Raw genomic sequence first — 19,180 nt, 5'->3', positions numbered from 1 at the left:
AATGGTGGCACTCACGCCTTTAATCCCAGCATTCCAGAGGCAGAAACCCCTCTGGATCTCTGTGAGTTCAAGGCCACATTGGAAACAGCCAGGCATGGTGACACATGCCTTTAATCCCAAAAAGTGAGCCTTTAATCCCAGGAAGTGATGGCGAAAACAGAAAGATATATAAGGCATGAAGATCAGAAACTAGAAGCATTTGGCTGGTTAATCTTTTAGGCTTTTAAGCAGCAGTTCAGCTGAGATTCATTCTGGATGAGGACTCAGAAGCTTCCAGTCTGAGGAAACAGGATCAGCTGAGGAACTGGCGAGGTGAGGTAGCTGTGTCTTGTTCTGCTTCTCTGATCGCCCAGAATTCACCCCGTTAACTGGCCTCAGGTTTGATTTTATTAATAAGAACTTTTAAGATTCAGGCTACAACTGCACGTGTTGTACACCAAGATACCACCTGCCATTCACCACCTCCTGTCCAGCACTGTCCACAAGAAACAGACTGATATATAACATTCCAAACAGTAAAACAGTGCCACTTATAAACTTACCAAAGAAGGCTGGGAACATAAGCACGTGGGTTCATTAAAACACCAGAAAACCTCTGAGGATTCATAAAACATGCTAGACCAATGAAGTGTGCAACACCCACACCTAGACCCTGAAAAGAGGGCATGGCACTTTGAGGGCCACACTGACCTGTCATTGGACATCAAGGGATGGACAGACAGAGAACTCTGTCTTAGTGCTTCAGTCCAGCTGAGTTCATTACTTGACACTGGTCTACTCAAATTGCTGTCTGTCTGTCCATCCACGGACTGGTTTTAGGTATGTCCACTGAGTGAACTTTTAGGGGAAAATCCCCATTTACCATCTGATGCCTATATATGAATTGGTGTGTTGAACTCCAGTAAATTAGGCTTGGTAGAAAATGCTACCTTCTGAGTCTTCCGACTGGTCTTTAGTAGTGATTTGTAATGATATTCATTTCTTTTTGTATTTTCATCTCCATTTTAAATCACCCCGTGTTGGGGTCCTGGAGGCTCCCTTCTTCCTCACTGGCCACACACCACAGTCAGACTGACTTTTAGTTGAGAAGGAGAAGAAACAGGCTTCATGTAAAGTGGGAGAAGGGGGACAGAGGATATCATGCCTGAGGGACTGGAAGCTCACCAGGGGAGAAGGCAAAGGGAACCGAGAACTGAGAAGTAGGGACTTGGAAACAAGTACCGCTCAGCAGCCCCTGGAAGGTCTGTGTACCTCTAGACTCCAAAGACAGTGCTCAACCAAGGCAACTCGGTGTTGCTGCTGCTCACACCATGCCTGTGTTGCCAGCTGCTGGGAGCTGGCAGCTGTGGTAAATGCTGACAACAGTCTCTCGGTGGGGAGGGGACAGCTGGGCAAACAATTGCAGGAGTGAGGTAAGGGCTGAGCAGTGGAGCCTGGGTCCTGGCCAGGGAAGGGGGGCGGGGCTTAGTGTACCTGGGAAATACTGGGATGGGCTAGAAGAGAAGTGGGTTTTGAATAGATGAATATGAAGAGTGTATGAGTTGGTGTAAATGTGGACAGAAAGCAGACAAAGCTAAGGGCTGGGGAGATGAATCTGTAGGTAAAGTGCTTGCTGCTCAAGTGTCAGGAACTGAGTTCTGATCCCTACTACCCACATAAAAGTGAGTTCAGTAACACAGTCTGTCTGTCATCCCAGCTCTTCTAAGGTGAGATGGGAGGTGCAGACAAGAACTCCGGGAAGCGTGCAGGCCAGCTGGCTTGGCACAGGAAATGCTGAACAGGAGACCCTGTCACAAAGGTGGAAGGCAAGGACCTACACCTGAGGTTGGCTTCTGCTACGTGTGCACTCATACTCACACCCAAGAACACACACATACACAAATACATGCACACCCCATACACATGGAAAATTGAACATATACAAACCTGAGCTGCAAGAATGTTAATTCTCTGCATCAGCTTGAGTCAAACAATTCTTTGAGATACAGCTTGATTACGCATTCATTCACAGTGTTTACCAGTTTACCAGCAAACATATAATATACACACAGCATGCTAGGTACTGTGCTAGGCAATAAAATAAAAATTATAAATCGTTATGAAATGATGTGATAAATTCTACAATAAAGAAATATGTTTGAGGCCACATTCCTATATTAAAGCCTAGCTTATTTTCATAATTATCATTTGACCCCATGACAATTTACATATCTGATAAAAAATGTCTCAGTGTGTGAGTGGTGTGTGTGTGTGTGTGTGTGTGTGTGTGTGTGTGTGTTCGCGATTCACTTAGAAAATGAATGAATTTGGTGAAATGGTAATGCATGAAGTATTTTCGTACGCTTGAGAGTAAAATTGCTTCGGGTTGGTGCAGTGTGAGCAGAAGGCACAGAAATGGAAAGTGCTCTTTAGTTTTGATATATGCTAAGTCAAATTCACAAGAACCAAGCTATTCCCATCTTTGGCCACTAGATGGTGTAGCATATTTCTAGATCAGTTGTCAAGACTGGATAAGCAATTTTAAAACAGAATAAATGCTTAGGGCAGTGCTGTCCACTCAATGGGCCAGATGTTTGTATCTGTTCGAAGGGTTGGTGTGGCAGCGCCCGCCACTCGAAGCCACACACACCCACTTCAAGGAAAGTAGTAGGAGAAAGTCCTTGGTGGAATAGGAAGAGGGATAGGAGACCTTCCTGGGAAACTGGCATTTTAACCCCGTGGGGGCCAGGGACAGGACCTCCTGATCCTATCCAGGAAGAGGTGAGGCTGAGCTCTGCTTATCTGCATACAGCAATGGAAAGGAAGTGGACTGAAACCAAGTCCACTTTGTAAAGGACTTTGTAAACAAACGCTACTCTGTTCCTCCTATAGAAATGTAAACAAAACGTGCTGCCTTTTAGTTCAAAGGGTTGAGAAGGACAAAACCCCGTTACATTTTTTTTAGAGGCCACTGCAGAAATAAAAAAATTCCGCTGGTGCCAGCACTTCTCTTGACATCAAGGTTGCACTCAGCACTCAAAGTTACATTATGCCTAGCAACTGTGTCGCTTTAAATTAGCCAATGTGAGGTGGAGATCTGACCACTCCAAATGAGGCACAGGGTCTCCTCATGTTAGGATTAAAAACCCAGTGGGCCCTCCGCTGGGTGTGCTTCTCTGCTTGAGTGAGCACCCTTCCGAAGAAGTAAAACTGTTTACCTTGCAAGAACAATTTGGATCATGTGATCATTTCAGTGAGACCCCAATTCAGTTTCTTACAATCAGTAGCCTCTATTCATATTTGAACATTAAGGAATAGAGGTCCATTTAATATGTTTGAAAGCACTTATTTGATGTATTAAGTAAGGTGGCTGTTCTTTGACACTTTGTTTATGGTGTCTGTTTCTTGCAGAAGCTTCCAACCCCCTCCCCTCCACTAAAAGTGTCAATTCCAACCCACGAGCAGAGATGTGGACTACTTACAGTGTGTCAGAGATACTCCTGAGCAGCCTCTTGGGTGGTTTCATTTAATCCTCTTAACACCATGACACATGTAGAACATACTGTCACCATTGCTGTTTATAAGAAGGAAACTAAAGCAAAATGACAAGGCATCTGACCAGCCTCAGGCCCTGATAAACTACCAAGCCAATGTTCAAACCCCACAGCTTGCTTCCAAAGTCCAAGCGTGGGGATCACCAACATTTTTCTGCAAGTGAAGTAGGCTGTTCAGAAAGGAGATTTAATCTGCTCACTGCTGACTACCTATGTTCCATCACTGTGCTTATCTTCAGCATCAGAAGAGGTCATTTTGTAAGCTCAGCATTTTCCAAGTTGTTGGAATAATCAGTTTTCATTTAAGCAACAGAGGCACTTCTCCAAAACACCAAAATGACAGTTGTTTTTTGGTTTACCTCTTTTGGGTTTTAAAAACACATCGTTCTAGTGAATGATCTCCTTTTTCATGTTTATTTCCCACCCTTTCTCAAATTCCATTTTCGACTCTTTCTTCTAAAGCACAAATCTTTCTGGATAGTATACAAGATCCAGTTCCAAAAATTAGAAGGCACATTATAAAAGAACTCTTTAAAATGCTTTAAATATTATGCTTAAAAACAAACATATACTTCCAGGGCTAAAGAAATAGCTCAGTGGTTAAGAGTCATTATTGCAGAGGACCCAGGTTCAGTTCCTAGCAGCCACTTTGTGACTCACAGCTATCTATAACTCCTGTTCCAGGGGATCTGACATTGTCATCTGACCTCTAAGGGCACTAGGCACACAAATGGTGTGTATGCATAAATGCAGGTTTACCCAAGTAAAATAAAAGTTTTTATTTAAAAAAAAAAGCTATTTCAGATGAGTACCTTGAACAGACCTATTGTCCGCTGCCTGATAGAAACATAGGCACTCTGTGCCTGGAGAGACTTAAAATCTGGGAGCTGCCTGTGGAAGCCATCTCCCCAGAAGAGAGTCACTCAGCCAGACAGTGCTTATGCTTTGGTTGATGGCTCCCTTCTCACAGTTCAAACATCTGCTGCTATTTGGGTTCTTGTTCACTCGGCCCCTCACTAGTATTGCCCGTGGTTTTGTACATTAAACATGGTAATTTTTTAAAGGAAGGCGGGATAAGTAATTGCTGATGCAGCTGGTAAAACACGGGGTGTGGACACCCTAGGCTCCCTGTGGCAGCTTGGAAGGCACACCACGATTTCTCTTTCCATGATCTCATCCCACTATTTTGGTCTTCTGACAGCAGCTCTCTTTGCTCTCTGACCCCTTTGGTGTCTGGCTTAGCTCTTTGTCTTTCTGTAGCCCCACTTGGACAGACAACCAAATTTTAGATTATTTATCTCGATCCTGAGTTGACACTCTTTTAGCTCTTTCCTTCTTTCCAAGTAATTGTTTATCAGGGCAAGTGTAGCAGAAAGATCCCCAATAGAACCCACTCTGTGCTCAGTTCCAGCTTCCAGAGGACGCCCAACTCAAGGTGGAGAATATGCTGAATTTGTGTCAAGTCTGAGGTCACAGGATCTTGCCTGAATGAGAACCCAGATCATCTAGCTGCTGATCCAGGGCCTTTTCAGGATTGTTTTCCTAGAAAGATCTGCCCAAAGCAAGTTACTGTGATCAAGAGGTAAGCTGAAGGTCTTTCAAAATCCATGAAAATAAACCTACTTATGAATGAATTATGGATAGTGCAGTGGTAGCTTTCCCAGTGCAATGCATCTAGTTTCCAAGTGTATTCCAGCATGCTAGATTACTAATTTGGTACCAAGGAACAAAATCTGAGATAGACCAAATGAGCAAATTAAAAATATTAGGGAAGCCTTAAGGTGTAGCTCAGTGGCAGGGCTCTTGCCTTGCATGTGCCTAGCATACAAAAAGAAGCAAAAAGCACAGGGGAATCTGAGATGTACCTTATTATATTTCCATTCCGTCACTTTATAATTTACAAAACTCTCATGAGAGTCAGGTTGTACAGCAGATGGTAGCAATACTATTTTAAGTGACTTTCTATTATCATGCTATGACTCAAGTAGAGAGCACCCAACTAGCCTGAGGGAGCAGGCCATTTTTCTAAGAACAACGTGCTAAAGATGAGTGTGCATGTTAGTAATTAATCAACTAGAAAATGTAAGCTGCCCAGGATCATAAAAGGAGAATGGGGGGAAGAAAGAAAACTGTGGGATATGTTAAAGATATATAGGCTGGGGTGTAAAATACAGGAATAAAATGTTGAGTGCTTAAAGAATTAATTTGTCAGGTGACTGTGTGGGATGTTTAACATGAAATCTGTCTTGGTGACTTGGGGGGTCAGGATTTGGGATAGGCAAGAAGATCATTTCCTCCAAAGTCCTAGTCACTCTGAGTCTCCAGTGGCAAAGAGGGGAAGATAAACAGAAAAATGGGTGGTTCAGGAGGGAGCATTAAAATCCTTCTGTCCAAGGGCACAAAGCAAGGCTGGAAGGTGTCAGAGCAAGCCTGGTTCTGGAACCACTCAGCTTTCAAGCTTCTCTTGCTCACCGCTGTTTATCTTTCCTTTTCCTCAGGCCTCAGAGGAGCAGCCTTTCCTTTGCTGGAACCATGCTTCCACCCTCCAGTCCTTCCTATAGCTAGTGTGCACTTCCCAAGTGGTCTCAAATGCTGACTCCAACACTTATTAGCCCATGCAAATGTGAATTTAGTGTAAAAGTTTCCTCTGATCCAGGTTGCTTTGGATAAGTGTCAAATCCCCCTTAGGGTAATCTCATGGGATTTTTGCTCATTTTCCAAGATTTCTACCACAGGCCCACTCATAAGGCAGACAGCCAAGGGCACAGAATCTTCCTGTATCGTCCCTGCATCGGAATGACTGTGACCATCTTCAACTGCGCCATCTGCCCTCAGCCATCTCTGCACTCAACTTTTCTGTCCCAGCCCCTGAATTGTTCCCATCATAGATCTCATGACCTGAGGCATGGCCATGGTACCTCCATGGTCTCTCATCTGGGCAGTGCCCTCACTGGAGACAGAGTTTAGGAGCTTAGCATTCTATGGGATGACTGTTCAAGAGGCCTTTATATACATGGCAGGTCATTAGCTGTTTTCTTTTCTCATTGAGTCATATTATTTTGCTTACCTCTGGATTTTGATGGGGTTGGGGGGCTTTTTCATCCTAAGAATCATTCTGCATCTTTAAAAATAAAAGTGTGTTTTCAGTACAGAGAACACATGTACATATATGTGCATATATACACACGTGCCTATCATCTGTCTATCTGGAAGATGGGCTCAAGTGGGTATAATTCAAAGGACAGTTGGGGATGGTGACTGCCAGCTGCTGGGAATGACCCAGGAGGAAAGCAAGTCTATGAACGAGGGACCCAATGGCCAAAGAAGCTCTGTATGTCTTGTGCATCTGTGTGGTAGTGAGTTCAGTTTTGCAGCCTCACAAGGGGGCGGGGGGGTGTAACAGACAGAGCATGAGTGATGCCTTGGAAAGCAGCAGGGGTGCTCAATGGCACAGCCCCTAGGACTCAGTCTTTGGGAATGTGGACTACTGGGAAAAGCGGCTGAGGGAGGCGGGAGTTGGGGTCCTTGAGAAACGTCAGCTAAAGCATCGGGGGGGTGGGGGGGTGGTGGTAAGGACAAGGTTCAAAGGAGTTGGACACTGTTCACGAGGGGAGGCTGCAGAGGGCACAGTTAGTAGGTCATCGGTATTGGGCAAGAACCAGAAATACACAGGCCATACAGAGAAGAGCTGTGGAGGTTATCCATCCCCTCTGTGGCAACCTTGGCAGAGACATGAGCTATGGCGGGATGAGCTTTCGGAATAGAGGGTTTGCCCAGTGTGGATCGTGAATGGGTTTGCCAGTGGTGTAGTTCTATATTGTGTTCTCCTGCTGGTTCCACATTGAGGATCTCTGCATCTTTCCCAGCTTCTCCTTCAGCTGACAGTGGTGCAAGGAGAGACAATTTAACACCAATCAAGTTCTGTATCCTCCACTTTTTGTGTGATCTTGAATGGGTTAGCTGTGTGGAACTGTTATTTCCTTAACTATTAATAAGATGGAGTTAATGATGCTATCTAGAGGCCCCACACAACTGGAATGAAAATTGAATTCATTAGTACTCACAAAGCACTTATAACACCACCTGGCCAGTAGCATTTAAGACAGTGTGTTGGGGGGGGGGGCATGTTATAATCCATCTAGCACTATTTTTACATATATCAATAATGCTTTCAGACAAATTGCTAGTAATGTTATATGAGCAAGAGCACAAAATTTGAAAGTTTAGATACACTTTACCAAAACAGCCACCAGAAATAAAATTCCCAGTAACATATCAGCTGTTCATGTCATTCCTTCTTATATGGCACAGTACACAACCTGCCTCTATCCACTCCATGATCTCTGGACACCTACTGATCCTCAATGTCAGAGAGGTGCCTAGTGATTTCTAAAGAACTTCCCATCAGTTTCACACCTACCCTTCGGGCTAAGTCGATTAGTGTAGTCTCATGAATGGACATATCCAACACTAAAACATCCGTTTACGGAACCTCTACAATGTCAACACTGAACCAGGCTCTTACTGAAATCCTCCTTGGTTTGTGTATTCCTCTCCTGTGCCAACTGTGTACCACGTTTCCTTCTCTGATAAGGAAATGGATTGTGATGTGTAACTGTAAATCCAAAATGGCACAGTCCCCAGGCATGGGTGCCCAATAGAAAATAAATGGGCCCTATAGTCTGGCTCTGAAATAATGTCATCAGGACAGTGTGCCTCCCTTCCTATCACAGGCTGGGTTTGGTGAGAACCTACTCTGAGGCAGTTATAAGATACTGGCCATCCTTGCCTCAAATCCTTGAGCTTTCAACAAGCCTATAAAGGGAAAACAGACTTGGGAACCTTAACAGCCTAGAACTAATGGAAGGGTGGGAGTTCATGTCAAGTCAAACAAGGACTTCATTTCTACCATGCTTCTGGCAGGGAATGCTTTCCCTCATATCATCCCAAAGAAATCCTTCTCATCCTTCAGGTCCAGGTCAAATACCTTCTCATTTATAAAGTATTCCAAGATTTCCCTCCAAGTAACTTCGCTGTGCATTCATTGATCAAGGCCTATTTTTCCAGTCAGTCATACAGCCTAATATGATATAGTGACTAATGTGTGATAGTGCCAACCCCAATAGACCAAGAGCTGCACTGCTTACCTTTCAGTGACACTGGGAGTTGATGAACAGAGCTGCTTTAAAAATAATATGGGGAGATAAGAACAGTTCTTGGAATGTATGCAGTTCCTGGTACACTTGGACTGGATCTGGTACCTCTCTGAAGACAGGACATCTTTCAGTCACAACGTGTGAGTTATGGTATCAGATGGGCAGAGTTTGGAGCACACTCCTGACCCCCTACCACTTAGCAGCTGTATGATGGTCACCAAATTCCTTGCCTTCAAAGTGTCGGTTTTCCTTTCTGCAAAATGAGGCCAATAAAAGCACCTACCCTGGGTGGCTAATGAGGATTAGACAAAAGATAACAAGAACTTACAGGAGCACCTGGGATACATACAGTAAGTGCCCAGGTTCATTGTCATTCAGACTCCTAAAATTTAGCCCTGTAACTGGGATAACCAGCCAGTGAGTGATGGTTGGCTTGGAACCTCTGCATCCAGCTGTGGTCCAGGCTTAAGGGTTTTCTCTGTATAGAATACATACTCCATCACGATTAGTTATCTCCTACAGTTAACGCCTGCTATTAACTGCCAATCTTCAGCACTGTCTCAACGCCTGGTGAACCACTTTCAAAGCATCTGCAGTTCCATTGTGGGCAACTTATTTAGTTTTCTGATGGCTCCTCTTAAACTCACAGGATGCTGTCAGATGTATGTAATGTGAACTTTCACACAATGCCCTTCCAAAGAGCATTTGAAATATGCTATTTCTATATTAGTTTGGGGGTAGTTTTATCTGTAGCACATGAAAAAAAATTCTCATTTCTAATTGTCTTGGGATTATTCTATTTCTTAGAAATATTTTTAAAAATCCATGGAACTTCTAATTCATATTTGATGATTAGAGGAGGGTGGGGAGTATTAACAGATTCTCTAAAATTGGTTGCATGATCCAAAATCTCCAGAAGGAAGCCACTGTTGGCTCATAATGGGAGATGGGTGGGTTCAAGGGATATTCATGAAGCAGCCCAGTGCAAATACTAGGATTCCTGCTGATAATGACATGGTACAAAGAACAAGTGACCTAGTTAGAAATCCCGAGGACAACAGGCAGATGTCGGGGCACAGAGAAATGAGGCTCATGAGGATCTTCATCCATTCTGGGCTCCTCAATCTTGGCAGCCATGATGTCTGTGCTGGGTAAACCCGTTGTGGAGGGGACCACCTTGAGCATTTCATGAGGACAGCACCCTTACCTCAGTCTTGCTACACAGGACATGCTTGTACCTCCCCCTCCCCATTTTAACAAAGACATCCAACATCCCCTAATGCCTCCTGGAGGGCAGATGTCTTGAGAATCACTGCTCTAATGGTAGAAAATAAAGTTACTAATGGAACACCTTAAAATTAAAAATTGTGGGCTGGAGAGATGGCTCAGAGGTTAAGAACACTGGCTGCTCTTCCAGAGGTCCTGAGTTCAATTCCCAGCAACCACATGGTGGCTCCCAACCATCTGTAATGAGATCTGGTGCCCTCTTCTGGCCTGCCGTCATACATGTTGTATACATAATAAATAAAAAAAAAACTTTAAAAAAATTAAAATTTGTACTGTTTTAAAAATGGTCTTATTGGTTCATTCTAGGTGGATTCTAAAATAGGAAAAGTCGTAATTGCTGATTGCCTGAAAGTAAGATTCCTGGATCTTCAGCAAGATATTCTGTGACATTTCCTCTTTACAATGTGCAAGGTCTGAGATTTATTCAAAAGGTCTAACTCTATATAAGCTTACAAACATAAAGATGCTAGTTTACAAAGATCATTTTAACTAGGTTAGCATAATAGTATCTATGAGATGAATACAGGAACAAGCCAATCTCAAAAGATAGAGAGGGCTCGGGGATTTTAGTTATACAGCATTCAGCAAAAACAAGTGAAGTGGGATATAGTGGTACACACCTGTCATCTCAGAACTTGGAAGGTGGAGGGTCACACATGACAGATCCTTCTTAGCTACATAGAAAGTTCAAGGTAGCCTAGGCTATAAGACCTTGCCTCAAAAAGCCAAAACCAAGTTGTACCCTGGTATGAAACCTCCTGTGTGGATGTCTCCAAGGATTCTTTCTCGTAAACTATAAAATGCTCGGAGATGCCATGACTTTCTGACTGAACGACGACACCTACCTTCCTGACACCTGTCAATCATACCCTTGGCCATTCTTCCTCTTGTGGGTATGCCTCTGAAGTAGTTGCAAGGAGTGTCTAAAGGATTATGTATATGTTCAGCAACAGTAAATGCTAAAATCACAGGACAACAGTAAGAATAATTTATGTAGTGTTCTTGACAGCAATACCAGGATAAAGAAGTTTCATAGGTGTGCACAATTAACTTCCCTGTCCTTTTAACCCTGATCAGACCGCTTTAATCGTACAAATTTGAATTCATAGGATATTTGCTAGGAAGTCAAGTTCTCAGAGCCTTCACTTTTCAGGTCATGATTTTTATGTTTTGCACATGCATGTGGAACAATCTATTCTATTGAGATACAGGGCGAGCAGAACCACAGCATCTTAAGAGATGCTGGTGCATCTAGAATGCCAAGTAGGAACCCAGGCATATCACATAGATCTCAGGTCTCATACAGACATAGATTTGCCCTTCCTTACCTTACAGTGGTACCCCGAGGAACAAGTCAGTGTCCTATGCACACTGTTGAAAAATGCTGTTCCAGTGCCCATGAAAGAATCAAGTTGAGTCACCCATGAACTGCATGAGTACATCTTACACAAACCTGGAGATACTGCTCCCCCTGTTAAAACACGAATGCATTCTTTCATTGGTGAAAAATGAAACACCTCATTCTAATACAGGTTTAAAAAAGGGGGGAGGGAGCTGAGGATGTGGCTCAGTTGGAGAAAGCTTGCCTCAAATGCAATGACACCCTGGGTTCAGTTTCCAGCACCCCCACAAATTAGGTGTGGTGGCACACACCTGCAATCTCAGTAGAGGCAGGAGGATCAGAAGTTCTTCATTTGAACTCAGCAAGTTCAGAGTTCAACCTGGATATATGAAATCTTGTCTCAAAAACAGTCAAAAGGTTAAAAAGACTGCCGAGATGGTTTGGTGGATAAGGGGCCTGGCCATAAGCCCAGGGACCTCATTTCTATTCCCTGGAAACTTCGAGGGAGAGACAAGTTGCCCTCTGACCTCCACCAAGTGTGCTGTAGCAGCCTCTACCCCAGATAAATACAGAAATGTGAATTAAGACAAAGAACTGACATAAAAGTCAGTGGAACAGGACTTCAACGAGAGCCACCACTGTCCTGAACAGGGCAGTCTCTGGTACTTTGCACACTTCACACTGAGCTTCTGTCATTGGGCTGTTCATGCTTTCATCTCCCTCAACACTCGGCACCTTGTGCTTGGGGCTCAGTTTCTTGTACTTCCTCTTCCCCACACAGGTCACAGAGCTGAAAATGTTAGATAGGACGGATTTCAGCGACTGTTGACTGACCCAGCTTCTAGTCTTTAAGCAGCTTATTTCCAACTCTGCAACTCAACAGTGCTGGCACCCTCTTAAGAAATGCCATGAAAAAAAAAAAGTTTGAATGTTCTTACAAATCATCACTCTAAAAAGAAAAGCTTACAAAATAAAATTGGAGGGAAAATGTCATACATCACAAGTTTTCAGTTTTTAGATCAAGGGCAAGGATGGCGGGTATAAAATGTTGTAAATGCTTGTTAGTGGGAAGGACACCTTACCTTAGGGTAAACATTCCAGCAGACTTCTTAGGTAGAGAACGTGTCCTGTTTGCTTTCATTATTTCTGACCCCTAAACTGACTGATGCCAACTCATAATTACATTAGGAGTTTAGCTGATGCTTGTCGGTTTACATTCGGATTACTCAAGCTGACTTTAGAAAGTATTGGCCTGTGTCCTCAGCCCCTGAGTGTATCCTCGGCAAAGGACTCCCCATGGCCCAGTGGACACCTGTGAACTGACCTCATCTGCACGGCTCTCAGACTTCATCTCCACAGTAACAGATGACTTTAGATTTGGGTTACTATGTAATTCTCATTTTCTCTCTCTCTCTCTGAGACAGGATGTCTACACAGCCCAGGATGGTTTGTTATGTAGTACAGGCTGGCCTCACACTTACAGCAGTTCTCCTACCTCAGCATGCCAAGGTTTGGGATTACAGGCATGCGCCATCATGCTGGGCCATGGAAGATCTTCACACTGATGAACTGGAATACATCTACTGTTTCCATAATTAGTTCTTAAAGTCAGACAACTGAGAAAAGACACAGAAGAGAAAAGTCCATCTCCATCAAAAGTTTCTTCTTACAAAGTCCTGCAAAAACTTTCAGCCACATATTTTTGGAGATTAGCTTTTACTTTAATAGTTAGAAAAAATTTTTTTAATTTAAAGGAGAATTTATATGTTTTCAATAAATCAGTCTTTTTCATCAATCAAGCAAACCATTTCACCAATTAATCTTTTATTTTTATTGTACACATCAATATTTTACAAAAACAAAGAGATTAAGTATTAACCTGCAATTACATGCCTTCTGATTCCTTCCAGTGTAGAAATATAAATTTTGATACAAATGTAATCAGCACGCAACAATTTGTTGTAAACGAACATCTTTTTGACTCTCAAAGTGTTTACATACAATCTTACACATGCCATTTAGCTCTCTGTAAGGTTACTAGAGCAACACACCGGAATGTATCCATTTCTTAGTTAGCAGGCTTTAAAACAAAAGTATAAATGGAATTGCTAAAACATCTTTTTAGAAGTTGCTTTATTGATTTGTCCATTCTGAGTATTTTCCTGGGCATGTGCTACTCAAAGCAATGTCAAAAACATCAGTTATAAAGGTCTGGTTAATCTTTTAACTGGTTCTTCAAAATGACCACGAATACATGTTGCTGCTCTATGAAGACTTATGCATTGAAAATCCACTTACTGGTAGGGACTCAGCCAAAGTTGCTTTAATTTCTATTTTAATGCACATTAATTTGAGGATCAAGGAATTTATTTTTATTTCTTTTTCCCCCGTTTGCAACCTATCACCTTATACTCTGCACAAGAAGAGTAGAAAGTCAAAAGAATTTGCACCCACCAAAACAAACAAACAAACACGCCAGGCAGTGGTGGTACGTGCACTTTAATCCAGCACTCGGGAATTCAAGGCCAGCCTGGTCTACAAAGCAAGTTCCAAGACAGCCAGGGCTACATACAGAAACTCTGTCTTGAAAAACCAAAAAATAAAATACAATAATATTTTTTTAAAGACCCCTGCAATAGAAACAGCTTTTTTACTCCACCTTCTCTCCTTCTTTTGTATCTGTTTTTGCATTTTAATTTTAGTTGATCTACCTTGTCACTGTTCCATTCCTTGGCATCATTAACGAGGTAAAAACTATACTTATTACTTTTATGCCTAACGTTTTAATTAACAAATAAACTGCATTATTGGATGGAAAGTGGCCACAGAAACCTTTCTCCATACTGACCCAGTTTTTCTAAGAGCAGCTTCCAAATACTTCTTTCCAGATAGCTGATCAGTCTGAACTTCCCTGAACTCAGTACCACAGAACATTTAGACAGGTTGTATATCATGCCTTCAGGACTTGAAGGACAAAGCCCCATATTTTTCCCCTCTAAAATTGAAGATGTCTTGCCTTGCGTTACTTTCTTGTGTCATTTATCACAATTTTCTTAAATTACAGGAAGTATAAGGTTGATATCACAAATGATATTGTAATAAATATCAGTAACATACGAATGTCACATGCTGGCAGTACTTTGGATATGGGTTCTTATGTACTATCCAACTTAGTCTTCACAGTAATTCTGTGAAGAACAATACTTATTATTATTTCTATTTCATAGATGGTAGATGGAAGTTAAAAATGACTGCCTTGAGGTCAGACAACTAGTAATAAATGTGAGGTCTCCCTGTGTTTATAGCATTTCCTTCAAGACATCTCTCATGATAGCATATCAAATTTTAAATTTAGCTCCTTCATTAAACCTTCTATTTAAAAATCTTTCTTAAATTACTCTACTATAGCTATGAACATTTTATAAAGATGTTCATATATATTAATATCAATACTTTTAAAAACTCCATCACTATTAGAATCTAGAAATGAGATTTCAAAAAACTATGTATCTTGCAACTTGTGAAATTATCTTCTGTTCATAGTATATTTATATGGTAATACAGGTTTAGTGAGTTATAAAGCCATGGAAATAGAATATATTTGCACTGGTTTCTTTCTACATCTTTACTTTGTATTTTTATTCCAGTGACAATTTTTCAGCCATATACAGATAAAATTAGTACCAAAGCTGTTCATTTCTGTTTAAGAAATGGTTCATACATGCTTTCCCAATATAAATTCAAGTTAAGTTTTAAGTAGTTGCTTATCGTGTTATGAAAAGCCCACAAAATCATTAGTAAATATAATTAAACCAAATGGAAGTGTCCAGTTAGTACAGTTAATATTATGGGTTCTTATCACTTGTTCTGTTCATGTCGATGTATGGCTACTCTATTGGACACAAGCCTTCTTTCTCATCCTGAGTCACTGTAAGTAATTGCTTCTGTTGGCTGTAACCTCTTTGGTCAACATTTTCTACTCTACAGCTTTTATCTAGCCAGAATGAGAGATTTTGTCTGACTTTTAGTATGGAGCCCTAATTGAGTCAAAATGTAATTAGTGAAAGGCAGCACTTACAATTTTACTTCTTAAACCCCTGAAAACCCCCAAGAAGCCCACTCTAACTTGTTAGAAATGTGATAACGTCCCTTTTATTTTTTGAGCACATTCTGTTTGCTTGCCTCACTCCCACTTACAGTTTTGTGCTGATTTAAAGTAATACATCTGCTTCCTTAGTTTAGAAAAAAGCTACAAAACCCCTGCTTTGGCGTAGTCTAATCCTGATTTCCATTACATTCAGCTGTCATTTGTAACTTCTGTTTCTCTTTCACAACTGTGCCTCTTGTTAACGTCTTTAAATAGACTGTGGTTCTGACAAACTTGATGAGGTGGGTCCGCAATACTCCCATTCTACCTGTCTTAGAATTGTTTTTCTCTTAATTGCTACTTTTAGGTCATTTCCGGAATTTCAGTAGTTCTGCTGTGTTTAACCCTTAAGATCTACCCAATATTACGATCTATCATATTAAAAACACCACCACCAAGACCAATGGATGGCTTTCTACTCTCCGTCCACTCACTGATGTGCATGTCTCGTCTCACTTTCCTCACTACACGGCAGCACACTCTAATCTCCTAACCCACGGTGCCTCCACTCACAGCAGAGGGCTTCCCCGGCTGGGGTGCAGCAGGTGGTTCTGGAGGGCAAGCTTCCCACTCCCCAGCTAACAGACATGTAGTGGAAGAGATGCACTCCGTCAGTTACCAATGCTCACTAAAGTGATACAGCCAACCAGGTGTCATGCTTCACCCTGAGAACCCTGGACAGGGAACTCTGCAACTTTAAAGGTATCTAGAATCCCACGTTAAGATGTATCACTATTCCCCCCTTGGGAAATCCTTTCTGGAAATTTCTAAACACCTATCCTTGAAGTATCTTTTTCTAGGGTAATTTATTAATTTATGTTAGCACTGCTAATTGGTAGCTCTTTCAAATGTCAGTGTCAGCTCTATAGAAATTTTCTGAATAAATTTTGTCTTTTTAATTTTCTTTATAATATACTTCTTTTTGTTTGGCGGGCGTGGGGAGGTTATTCTGTTTTGAAATGAGTCTCAACACTGTAGTCCAGACTGGCTTGGACTTGACAGCAATCCGCCTCTCTCAATCTCCTCAGTGATAGGATTGTATGAGTAAGCCACCATGCCCGGATTGCAATGTATCTCTTACATATGAGCTTCTTCAACTAAGGGGCACACTTTTTGTGAAGGAGCAGGCTAGGGGAATCTCACTGCCTCCTTAGTTACAAAGGTCAAGGAGGTGAAATCACATGTAAATATCAACCCCAAGACACAGGATCGTGCATGGCCTACTTTCTGACAGACAGTTGTGTTTTATCACCTTAGCACTTGTGTGAGCTGCTACTCCCACCAACCAGCTCTATGTGTTTATGTACTATATAAAAATCTCAAACAGTTTCTGATTTACGTGCTCCTCTGTGCAACTGAGGCAGTGGCAACAGTAGCAGCTGCAGCAGTAACTAAAAGAGTTCTCAGACATTGACAATTTTGTCTAGACAATGATAAAAATCTGAACACAGGAGCAAGTGTGATATTACTTTAAGGTAAGCAAGGTTGCTAATGTGAGACCCAAAAGTAAAAAAGAAAAAAAAAAAGCTAATGACATTCAAAGATTCTGGATTCCTAGAGCCAATTCTGAAACAAAGAAGCTGAGTCACCAACAAATCAGATGCTGACAGATTAGCAGAGCTATTGGATACCCAGTGTCTGTGTTGAAGCCAAGTAAGCAGCGCTTATCACAAATGGCAGCTGTCTTAAAAATGACAATATTTTGAAGCAAGGATGAAAATACTTCCAGTCTGTTTTCACTTCGAAGGTGTTCTGGGCTCTACAAGTTCTTGCTGTCCTTGGGGTATCTAGGCTGGTGGTAAGTGTATTACTGCCTCCAGGAGTGTCTGGTTGCTAACCCTCACCTTCAAAGATAATGTCTTCCGGATTTGGTGGAGGAGGGCAGAACTCTTCGCTGGGAAAGATCTCCTGGAACAGTGTTTCCGCTTGCTTGACAGCATGCTCATTCCCCAGTTCACAGTCCGGCCCGGAGCAGATATACACATTGGAAGGTAAGCCACAGTATGAGCTTCGGCTAACTCCTGAGGAATCTCTCATATTAAAATAGAGAGCCCACAAGAGTCTCGGTTTTCTGAGTTCTTCCTTGTCTTCTGCTTCTGCTTCTGCCAAAGGAATGAATAACTGCTTCACCACTGGTTCCAAGTCTTCTCTGGCTGTTTTTGAAGAGAAACAGGTCAGGTGGACCAGATAGCTGCCTTTCATGCATGTCATAGTTGAGGAGCATAGCTCCATGATGCGAATGGAACCGGTTCCTGGCTCTAGTGGAGGAACTATCAGAATGGAAATCTGCTGGTCTGAGTCCGTCTTCAGGATGGACTCATCTGTGATGAGCACAGCTCTCGAGATCTGCTTATACTGCACATGTGAACACATGTCCTTAGAAAGGTAACTGTCCTCCACAATGAAATGGCTGGCACTTATTCTCTGACCAAAGTGGTCTATGATTCCTTTACATCTCCCAGAGTCTTTATCAACTACGAGGCATTGAACCTGATGGCGAAGACAATAGATTCCACCAAAAACCGCGCACATCCTGCAGAAACACTGAGGAATTTCTCCTTGGCCATATACAGGAAATATAAAGGGAGTGTTTCCAAACCGTCCGAGACACTGAAGGAAGTTTTTTGTTGCTTTAAGGCCATCCAATGTAGTGCAGGATGACTCTGATGTCATTGCAATTGAGTGTAGTATGAAATGTTGGAGGCTGGGTGTTAATTTCTTAGTTTTTAGGTATTCAGAAAATGAACATTGTTGGAAATCTTGGTATTCGTCAGAATGTTGCTCATAGTCTAAACAGAATGTGAGGAATTTCATTAGCTTTCTCTTTTCAACCATAGTGAGCTCTTTACTATTAAAGACATCTGCTCTGGAGCAAGGCACCTGTTCTACCTTCCCTTCCCGGAATGCAAGGATCCTAGTGACATTCTTAAATTCTGCATAACGACTAACATTTGATTTGATTAGAAGATCAATCAATGATCCTTGAGAATACAGCAGCTTTGATACCAAGTCAATATTAAATCTCCGGCTTTCCTTAATCATTTGAGGGTAAGTAATCCTATTTCTCTTTGGTTGCTCAGTGTTGTCTTCTAGATCAAGTTGGTCTTCATCTTCATCTCCACCCAAAGCTGTCTGGACACCAACTTTATCTCTGCAGTACTTCACTTTCTCCAGTGAGTCCTCTGTATCAGCTGGGGATGGTGAAGGCTCTCTATCACTTCTCTCTTCAGAGCTTGAAAAGTATGCTGAGTGACTTCCCTTGGGCAAGCCTGCAGAATCCATAGAGTCAGCCTGGACAGCAGATGCCTCTGAGGAAGGACTTTTCTGCAGAGCACCGGTCTCTTGAGTGCTGTCCGCAACATCTTGACTAGCATAACAGAAGACTTCTGTGTGCTGAATAGTTTCATCCTTCTTGCAAAGAGCGATGACTTCCTCCGTTTCATGGATCAGGTCCTGCCATGAGGCAGTCATGTCTTCCTTGCTGTCATGGTTCTGTTGGTAGTCTTTCAGCCAGGACAGCAAACCTGTAAAGCTGAAACTTGCCCAGTTCCCTCCATAGTAACTTCTTGAGTCAACATGCAGAACTCGCTGTCCACTTCTCGAACATGCAGCTGCAAGAATGGACTCGGGCAAACCCGTCCCTATTATAACCACATCAAACTCTGTGGGAAGCTTGTCAGCCATCCTAGGAGCTGGAGCTTCAGGTCACAGCTGA

At 42.2% G+C, this 19,180-nt stretch overlaps 2 protein-coding genes across 2 annotated transcripts in view; both read right to left on the bottom strand.

Moving 5' to 3' along the window:
* Opn3 (opsin 3) overlaps positions 1 to 19,180 on the bottom strand; it is a 31,710-nt gene that overhangs the window by 8,131 nt on the left and 4,399 nt on the right. The window lies entirely within an intron of this gene.
* Chml (CHM like Rab escort protein) lies at positions 13,899 to 19,161 on the bottom strand. Its single transcript, XM_036202474.1, has one exon. It carries the CDS (start codon positions 19,147 to 19,149, stop codon positions 17,299 to 17,301), a length of 1,851 nt encoding a protein of 616 aa, XP_036058367.1. The 5' UTR covers positions 19,150 to 19,161; the 3' UTR covers positions 13,899 to 17,298.

This window comes from Onychomys torridus, chromosome 11 (assembly GCF_903995425.1).
Source record: "Onychomys torridus chromosome 11, mOncTor1.1, whole genome shotgun sequence".
NCBI lineage: Eukaryota > Metazoa > Chordata > Mammalia > Rodentia > Cricetidae > Onychomys > Onychomys torridus.
The sequence above is the reverse complement of the archived record's forward strand: the minus strand, read 5'-3'. Positions and strand labels throughout refer to the sequence as shown.